The 12,459-nt window shown below is 43.2% G+C and overlaps 1 protein-coding gene and 1 long non-coding RNA gene across 2 annotated transcripts in view; one reads left to right on the forward strand and one right to left on the reverse strand.

Moving 5' to 3' along the window:
- The window catches only part of SPATA16 (spermatogenesis associated 16), an 81,886-nt gene that overhangs the window by 62,826 nt on the left and 6,601 nt on the right, over positions 1–12,459 (forward strand). The window contains exons 8-9 of the mRNA XM_074589960.1: positions 192–356; positions 4,840–4,923. Coding sequence (XP_074446061.1) covers positions 192–356; positions 4,840–4,923 — 249 coding nt within the window. The remainder of the gene's footprint in view (positions 1–191; positions 357–4,839; positions 4,924–12,459) is intronic.
- Positions 1–12,459, reverse strand: part of LOC141744307 (uncharacterized) — a 44,364-nt gene that overhangs the window by 18,311 nt on the left and 13,594 nt on the right. The window lies entirely within an intron of this gene.

The raw sequence follows: 12,459 nt of genomic DNA on the forward strand, positions 1-12,459 counted from the left end.
TTTTTTTTTTTTGCCTCCTCTATAAAGACTGTCAGCAGCATTATCTTAAAGGTGCTGGATGCCATATTGCTTATGGTACCGCCGGCACAAATATACACGATGATAAGCCTCAAGGCACGGGATTTGAAGGGTAAGCAAGTGTTTTTTCTGTCACTCTCCTGTAACCTGCTTTGCTTTTCCTGGGAAAACAGGACAGACTCTGCGCGTGTTCACGTGGGATAGAGAAGTTGCACTACGCCAGCCTCCTCGGCCGTTTGCAGAGAGGCGAGGAACGGTCCCAAGTGATTAATCAAGCCATGGCTGAGCTAGCAACCGTTCCCTACCTGCAGGACATCAGTAAGAAGGATGCCAAACTGGTGAGTATTTATTCCTAATACTTACTTTGGCCTTCAGAGGCAGGGAGCCAGGGAGGGAAGGGCTGGGGCCGAGCGCCGCGCTGCAATTTGCTCTGGAAGTAATTTATTTTTTTTTCCCCGAATGTGCAGACCTGAAGTAGTTTTAAAATCCTGCTGCAGTGCCTTTGTCAGAGGAGGTGCTAATCACCTGCAAGGATGACTTTTATAGAACCAGCATGACTCATCTGCAGGCATATTTTTAAAACCTCTTCTTTTCCCCCAAACCTCCCCAAATCAGTCTGGGAAAATGATTGCAATTATTCAGATCGTGCTACTTTAAGATATCTAACATCAGGAGCCACCTGCAGCAAAAAATCAGGCCGAATCTAGTTAAAGCTGAGGAGAGGGGGAAAGCAGAGAAAAGATTTTTCTCGCCTGGCTCCATCTACGACTCGTTCCCTGTCTCGGAATAAACCCGTCTACCTGCTTTGCTTTTGTTTTCCCTTTATAAAATGAGGGCAGTGATGCTAGCAGGGCTGTTGCAAGACTAGAGTCATTAATAGCTTGATGGTACATTGATTAAGCTGCAATCAGAGAGTGCCGTACAGTTATTCTTCCACGAGGCTGTCAGGTATTCTGCTGGGGGAGGCAGGGAGGGAGGGAGCTCACGTACATGCAAATTTTAAGCGTTTTCATTCTAGAAGAAGGAAAAAAAAAAAAAAAAAAAAAAAAGTCCTTCCACAGTCCCTGCATTTCAACGCAGCCCGATTTTGCTGATCCAACTTCAGTTCACTGAAAACTCTTGGTTTTCCCAAAGCCAGTCCCTTGACATTTGTTTGCAGCCCTGCAAAGCTCCTAAGCTCTGTAGAATTAAAGCTTCACAGCGGCTCGCTTTAGGGAAGACGAGCAGCAGCCCGCGACGGCGGGAGGTGGCTGCCAGACTTTGAAGTCTGGGCGCGAGATAAGGGGAAACGACATTGCAAAGAAACTGTGTTATTAAAAGACATTCTCCTTTTGATGCAAGTTTCCTCGTATTAAACTGCAGCGGGCCCGCATTTCAAGGCTGACTAAAGGGTCCTGAGTTATTGGTACATATTTCAGTGACGGGTTTTTCTCCAGGGGACAGTATTTTCGGTACATCACACGTCAGGCACAGGCTATTACGCTGCTGCCTGTATCTTCTCATGGAGTAATCATAAGCCTGACCTCCCTGGAAAGCTTTTTTGAGGAGGCTCTAGGCCACCCAAGACAAAGGTCCTCAGTCTCTCAGGGGCAGGACTGGGCAGAACGCGGGTCCATGCTGGCAGATTTAAGTGGCGGATTGTAAATCTTTCAACAAAACACATATGCTTTGTTTTCTGAGCCCAAGGTAAAAATGATTTTTAAAAGAATAAAGGCGGAAAAATCCCTACCAGCTACCCTGTCCAGAGCATTAAGATGTATTAATTCAGCATTCATTTATTTTTCTTTGTCCTGTCATCCTGCTGTAAAATATATCTGTAGTCTGCGTGTGCAAACGGAGGATGGGGTGCTTTGTAGCTTGAGGATTTTAGTAAACTTCAGGCACCACAGCGTTAAGGCACAAGACCGCAAGCAACGACTTGCCGAGTGGCTCCACCAGGGAGTGATTAATGGGCTTTACCTTTCCTGGTGGCACGGGCTCCTCACGCCAGCAGGGACCGCTTCCCTACCCCACGGAGCAGAGAACATCGCTGCCCGGCGTTGGCTCTGCACACCCAAACCACCCGGTGAAAGATCCTCACTTTCTCAGCCTGCCTGTCACCCTCCTCGTTTCACTGGGGTCCAGGCAGGACGAAACCTTCGCTGGTTTCAGACTGGGCTGTACTGGTGTAATTCAGCAGCTCTCAATGGATGCTCCAGAGCCAGCCCTTCCATGCCCACGGGGTCAGAATAACAGCACCCATCCTGACTCCACGTGCTTCAGCAACATTGCTAAGAGATATCTAAATTTTTCCATGAAGAAAACTGAGCTGGCCAAATTCTAATCTCACTGGAACTAATAAAAACGTAAAGTAACGCCTCGTGAGGTCATTCTGACTTTACATTGGTGAAACCGAGATAAGGGCTTATGACCGAGCAAGGCAGTTAAATGCGTGAGTTAGAAAATGCTAAAGATGCCAAAGATGTTTACTGTCACATACAGCATGAGTTGTACAAAGTTTAAAACACACGGAATTTATAATAGCGCAATTTGCACTGCTGCAGCCAGGATCCCATAGGCTTTTTCAGTTATAAAGTCTTCTGTGTAAATGCCTTCCTGTAACTACGTAAATAGAGTCCTAATCCACGGAAGAGAGACCCTCAACTGAGGCCTTTTTAGATCAGTATTTATTTATAGACCTTGGGAAAATAAAGATTTCAGTTAGCTGGAATAGTTGAATATAAGCGGGGAAAAACCCTGAAGAAAGCCTTTCCAAGGTTTTTGATTTCAATATCACCATATTTGTATGTCATAGATCAAGATGAAAGCTTGTTAAAAAAGCAGAAATCCATTTCAATTTAAAACCAAATGAGGACAAGTTCTTTTTAAAAAGGCAGCATTTTTCCTTGGGGAGGGGATTTTCCAAAAAAGATCAGCTTTGGGAGAATTACTGCGGTTGGCCAACTGTCTGCTCTTGCAGCGTGCACCTTTTGTCTGCCAGTAGAGCCAGTGAGAGACTTCGGGTGGCAAAAATCAAGAAAAACTTTGGGTGGCAAAAATCAAAACCAGAGCTCGCACTGGATGCTTTTCACCGGGCTGCATCGATATCGGTGAAACTTTAATTGGCGAGTTTTCTTGTTTCAACTTCTTGCCCAAAGCAGCGAAGTCTCCAGCCCGCTTGGGCTGTTGGAGCAGGCCCCTGGGGGCGGCAGAGCGATGTCCTGGTCCCTGCTCCAAGAAAAGTGATGGAGAAATCCTCCCCTTCTCCTGACCAGTTCCCCCTCTGCCTGGTTTGACGCAGGATCTGCGCTTTGCCCCTTCTGCCCTTAATACCCTTAATCTCTGGGCTGTGTCTATTCCGGATTCATAGAAGGAGATTATCTGTCATAAAAGTATTCTGATGGAAAATTTCTGACAGGTTCTCGACTCTTTTTGCATTAAAGTCAGAGGCAGAAATTTGGAGTTTTGTTTTTCATGAATACTGATGCATGACTTTTAAAAAAAAAAAATTTTTCATCAAAAGTTTGGACCAATAAGGTTCAACTTAACGGCTGCACCAGCACAGAGAAAGCAGGCTGGAACCGACCGTCGCAAATTTATGTCGAGATTCAAAAGAAGATTCCTGCATCCTTTTTCCAGTGGCGGGACACAAAGAATATTAACTTCAAAAACCTGAATGGGAAGGTGAACTTGAGGGAATACAGATCTGCTCCTCCAATATCAAGGCAGCATTTTTATACCTTGCACAGACGAGTGTAAACACTGGAGTTTTAAGTTCCAGCACCTCATGTACTCATATTAGTCTGCTGCCTGGCCAGGTACAGAAAGAAGAGACGATTTCTCTACAAATGCTTATGCTTATACCGACCCGTCTGTACAGACTCCTAACAAGTAATGGATTTGGGGAAAGACACCACAGACTATTGTTGGAGTTCACTTTAACCAGCTGAACATTTTTTTAACAGACCTAATAGAGCGCAGCGATATCACAGGAATTAAACACAGGTTTCTCCCAGTTTGTTCCTAAAAACCCATGCTCACGGCCGCTGACGGGAGGACACCCTGGATCCAAACCTTGTCCCTCGGTCACTGAATTAAGAGCAATCGAAACATTTTCAAGCGTTTGGGAAGGGCGCAGGGTGAGGCAATACTATGATGGACCTGGAAACGTACCGTGTTGAGGCAATGCTACAACTAACCCGGAATTTTAGCCTTCCCTCTAACACTAAGGACTGATTAGCGAGTATTTTCCTACAGCTTCTTTTTATAGTTTACACTAGAAATTGTCAGCCTTGTTTTTATGCTCCGTTATGCTGAATGATGGGGAGAAGGGAGAGCTTGCCAGAGAAAAGGGATAGTAAAAGCAGGGAAAATGAGCTAGATACTTCCAGCTTCAGTAAAAGCATCTCGGCTTTATTGTTGTCCTCTTGTGAGGTTTTACATGCTGCCTTAAATTATGATACATTAGCCTTGGGAGAAAATACTAAAAAGCATTCATGTACGACAGAATATCCCAGACAGCTAAAGAATGAAATATGGAGCCTTTATTCTTTACAACCCGAGTCTTCCTTTACTAAGTATAAACATTTACTGCATTAAAACGTATAGGCTTAAATACAAATTTTCCAAAGGATTTTTTTCCCCATTGTTAAGCATTTTATGCCCACAATAATACAATGTAATGGCTGAAGCAAAGATGAGGTGGCAGTGCTCATTGTGTGAAAGATGAGTAATAAAATCATCAGCGTACAAATGATTTTTTAATTAGGTTTTAATCTGTGTATTTAGAGAAGTTATTTCTGTGTGAATTCCACACTGATAATTTTTATCTTGGTGCCACAGCTGCAGTCGCTAATGGCAGATGCCATGGACACCCTTGAAGGAAGAAGTAGTGATAAAGGACGTGTGTGGAATGAAATTGAGAAGGTAAAAACCTGCAGCAAAGGGCAGGAGAGTATATTGTTCCTTGGGGAGTAAATGTCCACCTGAGTCACATCTGTTCAAAAGGTAGAAAAGAAAGTAGGTGCCATTTGTGTGCCTCGAGCTCCGCTAGTGCTCAGGCACTAGCCACAATTACATATTTATTATTTGCTTTACCTCCTATGGTTGATCTTTGTCCATGTTAACAGCCTCATGTGGTTATCTAATGCAAAAAAAAAAAAAAAAAAAAAACCAAACCCAAAAAACAACTGAATAGCTTATTTTTAGCTGATAATTATACTTCTCTTCCATCTTTGTCATATGGGGTACTGTGCTAATTGGGCTGGGGCGGGGTGAGGGGGGAGTCGTTAGAGAGTAAAATTCAACCCAACAAATTAGGTCCCTCAGCGAGGCTCAAATGAGGCTTTGGTGAAGCGAGAGGTAAAAAGACATGTAAATGCCTTTCTGGAGTCTCTGCACAGCAACCGGTCAATTTAATTCTTAACGGATTTGTGAAATGCTGGGGGTTTTGCGTTGGTTCTCTGTACAGATGAACCTGACCCGACACAATGAATAATAGGTCAGGCTGGGATGTAACAGAAGTCTCTTACATTTTTACAAAGTCTTTCAAACCAGAGCAAATCACAGCTCTGGGCATTCAACACCGCTGACATCCAGCCACTTCCGAGGAAAAGGCTGGCAACACATCACCAGGAAGGGAAAATGTTGTCAATGGTTTGGAGCATCGGTCTTAGCCTACGTCTTAGGGCTCCGTCAGATCCCAGACAGACACACGCTCGCTCTGTGTTGCGACTGCGGTGGGAGGCTGGAGAACAAAGGGGTTGAGTTTCTGTACTGGTGGGATTTGAAGTTGTCCCTCTTTGGGATGTAGGGTTTATCACAGCATGGCCTGGGTTGGAAGGGACCTTTCAGATCACCGAGTCCAACCATCAACCTGACTCTGACAAAAACCATCACTCAGCTATGTCTCCAAGCACCACGTCTGCCCGTCTTTTAAATACCTCCAGGGATGGTGCCTCAGCCCCTTCCCCAGGCAGCCTGTTCCAATGCTTAATAATCCTTTCAGTGTAAAAATGTTTCCTAAAAATCTAGAACTGTTTACGGATATATCTCAGGGAAGATACTGAAAACCCAAACCCTGGCTGCACAGAGCCAGTGTGACCAGGAGAAGCAAACAGGACAGACATCTCCGACACAAACCACCGGGGTGGGGGGTCAAGGTATTTCCAGAGTCCATATTTCCAAGTGATTTGAATTAAAATTTCAGAAGGCGCCTCCTCCGAGAGAAAGCCTGTGTAGGTGTATTGCCTCGGTTGGCTGTCAGATCACTGGCTCATAATAAAGTTTTCCAAGTGCAGAAAGTTTTCAGAAAGTAACCAAAGCCGAAATGCCCAAAATTATAGCCAGACTGGGGTTCATCTCTTTCAAACGTTCGTGATGCAAAACACAGGATAAATATTCATACTGCTTTTACATCGCATCAGGATAGTCTCTACCTACAGATCGCACAAGAATCTTTTGCAACTCAAACGCCACATATAACATGCAGTTATGATATATTTACACAATTACATACATAGTTCCTGCCAAATATAATAACCATTGATAAAGAGATGAATGTAAAGAGTCAATGATATGTTCACAAAGAGCCTAGTCCCTGTACCTCCCTAGCACTTAACCCTTCCCATTAGCAGACAATAGGCTTAAATACCAAAGAGAGTTTTCCGGAGTTTTTCCAAAAGTCAGGATTTTAATCCACAGTTAGCTGTTTGAACATCCAGCCTGATTTTCCCAACTTTGAACAAAAACAGTTCAGAGAGTGTTGGGAAAGGATCACGGCTGAAAGTCAGGCCAAGTACACAGGTATCTAAATATTTATTAAAGGCTCATTAAAAGTTCGATTTCCACATATTTCAACAGACACTGGCTAATATTTCATTGTAAAATTCAGTAAAACACAGTATTTTCTTTCAGTGCATTCCTACATATGTATGTAGATCCTTTATATTTCTCTGGATACTTTTACTTTCAGCATAGTCTTAATGGAAATCAGGCTAACATTTAAAAATGGACTGGTATCCCATATTGTGCCACATCAGTCTGTGCATAATTCAATATTCGTGAATAAAATGTACCGAACCCCTGAAAATCCGCTCTCTGCCATTTTAAAATTTGTCGCTTCAAAATTTGTTTGCATTCTGAACATAGTTTCACAACAATTCGTTTTTGACAACCCAAATAACTATTTGATTCGAGGCGTCTGGTTCCAAGCGGAACCTGAAGTTATTTGTTTCATAATACAAAAATATTTGTCTATATTATAGGAGAACGAAGACGTGAAAAACATCTTCAAATATTTCTTTTCTACTTTACTTTTTCCCAAAATTTAATTTCAGCGTCTTCAGCATGTTCTTGGGGGAAGAAAAAAAAAAAAAAAAAAAAAATCACTTTTAGTAGAGGAGACGGGAAAACACTCAGGGAGCTTAGGAGGTTTTTTTGTTGGTTTGTTTTTGTTGCCTGTTTTCAAATCAGCTCTCATTAAGAATGTTACACTAGGTTAAAGAACTCTGATACGTTACTAAGAAGGAGGATTAAATCTGCTGATTAAAAATTGCTGTGGTGTGGATTACGGCACGTCACTTGTGCTAGAACCATTCCGAAAAGTTCAGTATTCCTCTGTTCGCTCGTTGCGTGACGCTGGTTGTAGAAGCCTACAAAGAACCTCCACGTAGATCTAGTTACGAGGTAGTTATTTGTATTTTTGCTATTGAATTAATTTACATATATTGGAAAGCGAAAAGGAACATAAAAGGAGTTTATACAATGGCTATAAATGCCAAACTCTGGAAAGCTGACAGCTCCGCTACCACCAGAAGTTCGGCTTTTGCAATAGAAACAGCTGTTGCACCTAATGAAAGCACTCAACGTTTTTCTCTAATGCAGGGGAATTATAGCCGTGCCTATTTTCCAAACGGTTAAAGGGTCTGTCAGAATTGCCATTACAAACCACTGTTTTCAGAGTTTTATATTCTGGAGTCGGCCATAAAAAAAAAAAAATTCATTCAGGCTGAAACCTAACGTAGGAGGGCACAAAGCCTGACACCCAAACACTTCTCCTTTTGTCACAGTGGAGGGCTTATCAAATTAGTCTGAAATTAATCTGGGCAATTTTGAATTTACAGGACTGACAAAGAGGTAATATATGTGTCGCTTCAAGTGTTTTTCGGTGCTGCGCTGCTCATCCAATTCACTTACAAATGTATGTTTTTAAGGGAACTAATTCATCAAATGGGCTAATTATTTTTGGAAGCTTTAAATACAAAGAAATGAAAAATGACCTTGTAATTAGCTAGAGAAAGGAAAACATCAGTGCGCGGAAGACGCCTCTCTCGGTACCACCAGGCTACAGACTCTCCAGCCACAGCAGAGCTGACCCGGGAGAGCCCAGAGTTGGACTCAATGATCTTAAAGGTCTCTTCCAACCTCAACAATTCTATGATTCTACAATTCTACCTTGGGAGATTAAGAAACATCCTCCTACGGAGGCTTTACCCACGTACTAGATATCCCTAAAGAATGCCTCGGAGGCAGGAAAAATGGGCTGGGTCAGTCTCACAAAATCCCTATTCTCCAGGATTTTACCGACACTTTTTCCTTGCAGTCCCCCAAATAAAATGTGAGCTTTTTATTAGCAATTTGGGGAACCAGACACCTGGGTCTACGACCTTTCAAGTAATTAACGAGGGACTGAGTCCCAGTCTGCTTCTGGAACGTGGGCATTCCTGAAAATATTTTTACCGCCCTCCTTCTTTTTATAGTCATCAGAAATTCCCAAACTGAACTTGCTGGTGGCCAGACTGCTGGGCTTACAGAGGCCTCGAGGCACCTTACGAGGGTCTAGGAATATTTTTTGTAGTTACTGGATCTGTCCAAATTGTGTTATAGGATGAGTCGTGAAGGTACTTCAATAGAACACCATCAGCATTTCACAAGAACAGACTTTTCTGAAGCCCCCCTTAGGAAGGGGAAGCCTTCCTAAAGTAGTCAATAGGAAACGCCAAGGGAAAGAGCATCAAAGCCCCTCTTTTAAAGAGCCTTGACTCTTCACTGGTGAACAGAGTTAGAAATGTATTTTTCTTACTGGACTTCAAAGTGTAAATTCACCTCGTAATTCAAATTATTATTTTAAGACGACTGACAGCCCAGCGGGTTGAGCGATGACCTCTGAAGGAAACTTTCAAGAGAGATTGAGGGGAACTAACCTGGTAATTTGACTCAGCCCCACGAGACTCGGTCCAGCCACTGGGTCTCAAGCAAATGGAGGCACCACCGTAATAGCCAGGTCTGGCCATCCTTGAGTAGTTTCTTTGCTGACAACATTACATGTGACATAAGTGGCATCTGCTGTGAACGTCAATGCTGGGATGAGGGGTAAAGCCTGGCCCTTAGTAACTCAAGGATCCAGGTGTCTGCATGGCCACGGCAGGACTCCAGAGCAGATACAGACAGGCAGAGAGCGGTTTAGAGTCTCTCAGATACATCAAACAGCAGGAGGGCTCCTCCTTTCCTCTACAGAGCCCTTGTTTCTCTGCAGTCTTGTAAGAGGAAAAAATAAAGAAATTACAAGAGATTACTTTCCTATCTCACAAGAATAAAGTCATTAATAAAGCCTCACAACGTTGTTACAGCGAGAGGCATTTCATTAAATAAATAGATACTTTAAAGTCTATCAACCAGAAACTTTTGACATCCAAAGAGAGGAGAGCCAAATAAGCGCGAGTGCCAGTACAGCTCTGCTTCCCCTATGAAGATAATAATGTAGTTCTGCTTCTCCATTTAGCCCCTAGGCTTTCATAGCAGTTTCATAGGATCCTCTTGCCATCTCTTGAACAGCCAAAGGATAGACAGGAGTTGGCAAATAAACACTTTCCTGCACTTCCACATGTGAGACACTTCATAAAACCTTCACATCTGAGTTTACCTCAAGGGCATCACATACTTTGCAATTTAGATAAGTTATTATGCCCATCATTTGCTGAGCTCAGTGGAATGCCTGTTTCATAAATCTGAAAGCAGAGAAAACATGGATGAGTGAATAAAAGAACAGATGTAACTTACATAAGGATAAGCATATAACAAAAGCTGCACTAATATATGTGAATGTGAAATGAAGTAAAATTAGCCTAACGTATTATATAATCTTTCAGCCAGGCACACAGATTTTTTTCAGTAGTTGACCTCTGCTTACTACATCTCTGCCTTCTGCAACATCAGGGGAACACTATCTGATGAACTGTGCTCTTCCACTGACATTATCTCTTAATTGAAAATCAAGCCATGGAAAAGGGCCATAGACTTGTGAGGTTTTGGTCAGCCAGAGGAGCAAGGAGGGAGATTCATAGTATGTCAATGGCAAGTGGACGTGTTGCTGAATACTATTATGTTGGCCACTACGACAGTTATTTGATGTATATGACTTTGTAACGTCTCGTAAAGTCATCCAAGCCCACGACGCAGCCACCGGGAGCCGCGCTCGCTCTCAGAGCATGCGGGCTTCAAAAGTTGTTGCGTTTTCGTGCACTCTCTTGAGTCAGCTTGGCTACTCCTGAACTAAGAGAAGTGGTTCCTGGTCTGTTCTCACCTCAGGGCCGTGACGCAGCCGCGTCTTTCACGAATGCATGGACCCATCGCGTAAAGGGAGCGGGAAGCAAAGGATGGGAAAGGATAGGAAAAGCACATTTTCTGGAACAGGAGTGGAAGTCCAATGTGTAATGAAGTCAGAAAAGTGCAAATGCAAAAGGAAAATAGCGTTGGTGGCACTGATTCAGGTAGAATAAGAGTGAAGGAAACGAAGAGCAGGGCAACCAGGTAGAAAGGCAAAAATTTTTGTTAAGAGTTGACCAACATTTGGCTTCATGGTAAGATTAGAGAAAACATATCAAGACATTCAGGAAAGGATTCACTCAGAATCAGCAACAGCCTTGAGCAGAACAAGAAGCAGCTACGGCAGAGGTTTCTAACCTGACACCGAGTGAATTTTTCAGTCCAGGCAGAGGAAGCGCATGAGCAGCAAATGGGATCTGCCCCACTGAATCTGAGGTGGTACAAAAGAAATGTAGACAACCAAAGAGTCCCATTAGTAAATTCAGCCTCGCTATTGGGACAATAAAGGCGTGACAGCATTCGCGGAGCTCTTTGTGTGAGAGAGAGGTGACAATGGGATTTCAGGAGTTATCAGTACTTCTAGTTCCTAAAAATCAGTTCCTGCCCTTGTGAGTCTCCGGTTCTTTGTGTCTCTCACACAAGAGAAGAAAAGATGCCCCAGCAAGATGCCTACATGTCCCTCAGCTACACTGGAAGAAGCGATTGCATCCTGCCCATTTCCCATCCTCCAAACACCAGTATCTAATATAAAGCTGAGCTATTTAGTGACCCCACACTGAACAACTATACCTCTTGATCACAGCTAGACCAGCACTACAGTATAAAAAAAGAGGCCGTGACTCTAAGAAACAGCAAGCTTTTGGGCATAGGTGGTTTTATTCAAGTCTGAAGCAGATGCGGGAAGTTTCAAGTTGGCTGTTCCACACCAGAAGGAAAGTTTCTGTACATAAAAGCATGGCTTTTCCGAGCTAAATCAGTTGGTCTAATAACAGATATGATCTAGACCCATCATTCTTAGACCATCACAGCTGCAGCAAAACACTGCTAATGCTATTGGGAAAGAGTATTTTGTTATGAGAAAGGCTTTGGTCTATTCCACCAAGCTATAAGGTGCGATAAGTCACTGGAATAATTTTAAATAACAGCAAATCTAGCAACCGAGCAATAAATGTCCTAAACATTGGAATAATGTAGCTGCTTGTGGCTGCCTGGCAGTTAAATCACGGGCAATTCTGGGCATTAACAATCCCCACGTAAGGATTTAGATAAACATTTCGCCAGCCCTTGCTAATCATGCTGTCAGTCATGAACGAGCAGCCTGTTTACCCGCTGCCCTCCACCAGAGAAGGTCTCCAGCCCCATAAACACTTACTACCAGGTATTGTTACAGCTGTGAATAATAGCACGAGTCAACAAGACTGCTCATAGTAAACACTGCGCCGGACAGTGATTTCAGGAGGGCCTACGAAGTACAAAAGGACCATCTGAGTTGCGAGGTAGTTAATAAATGTAATTCATTACCAGCATCAATATTATTTTTTATTCAGCTCCTCATCAGCAAGTACTCTTCCCTCCACCTGCTTTTAGCATTGGAGCTTTGCTGGTGTGCTAAGAACCTACTGGCCAACACTGGTTTTCCGTCTTTCACTGAAATCGTTCCTTTACGGTGGAAACGCACAGCGGTGCCGTCTGTCAGACTTCTTCCTTTAAAGACAGGCAGCGCGTACAAAAGAGGCACGGAAAACACAGAAATGGAGCACGAGGGACAACATATTTATCTTTGGCATCGGCATCTGAAGCTATGAACATTTCTAGAAGCAGGTCCAAGGCAAGAGTTGTGCAGTCAGTTGGGCTCCA

Source organism: Larus michahellis, chromosome 6 (genome assembly GCF_964199755.1).
Source record: "Larus michahellis chromosome 6, bLarMic1.1, whole genome shotgun sequence".
Taxonomy (NCBI): domain Eukaryota; kingdom Metazoa; phylum Chordata; class Aves; order Charadriiformes; family Laridae; genus Larus; species Larus michahellis.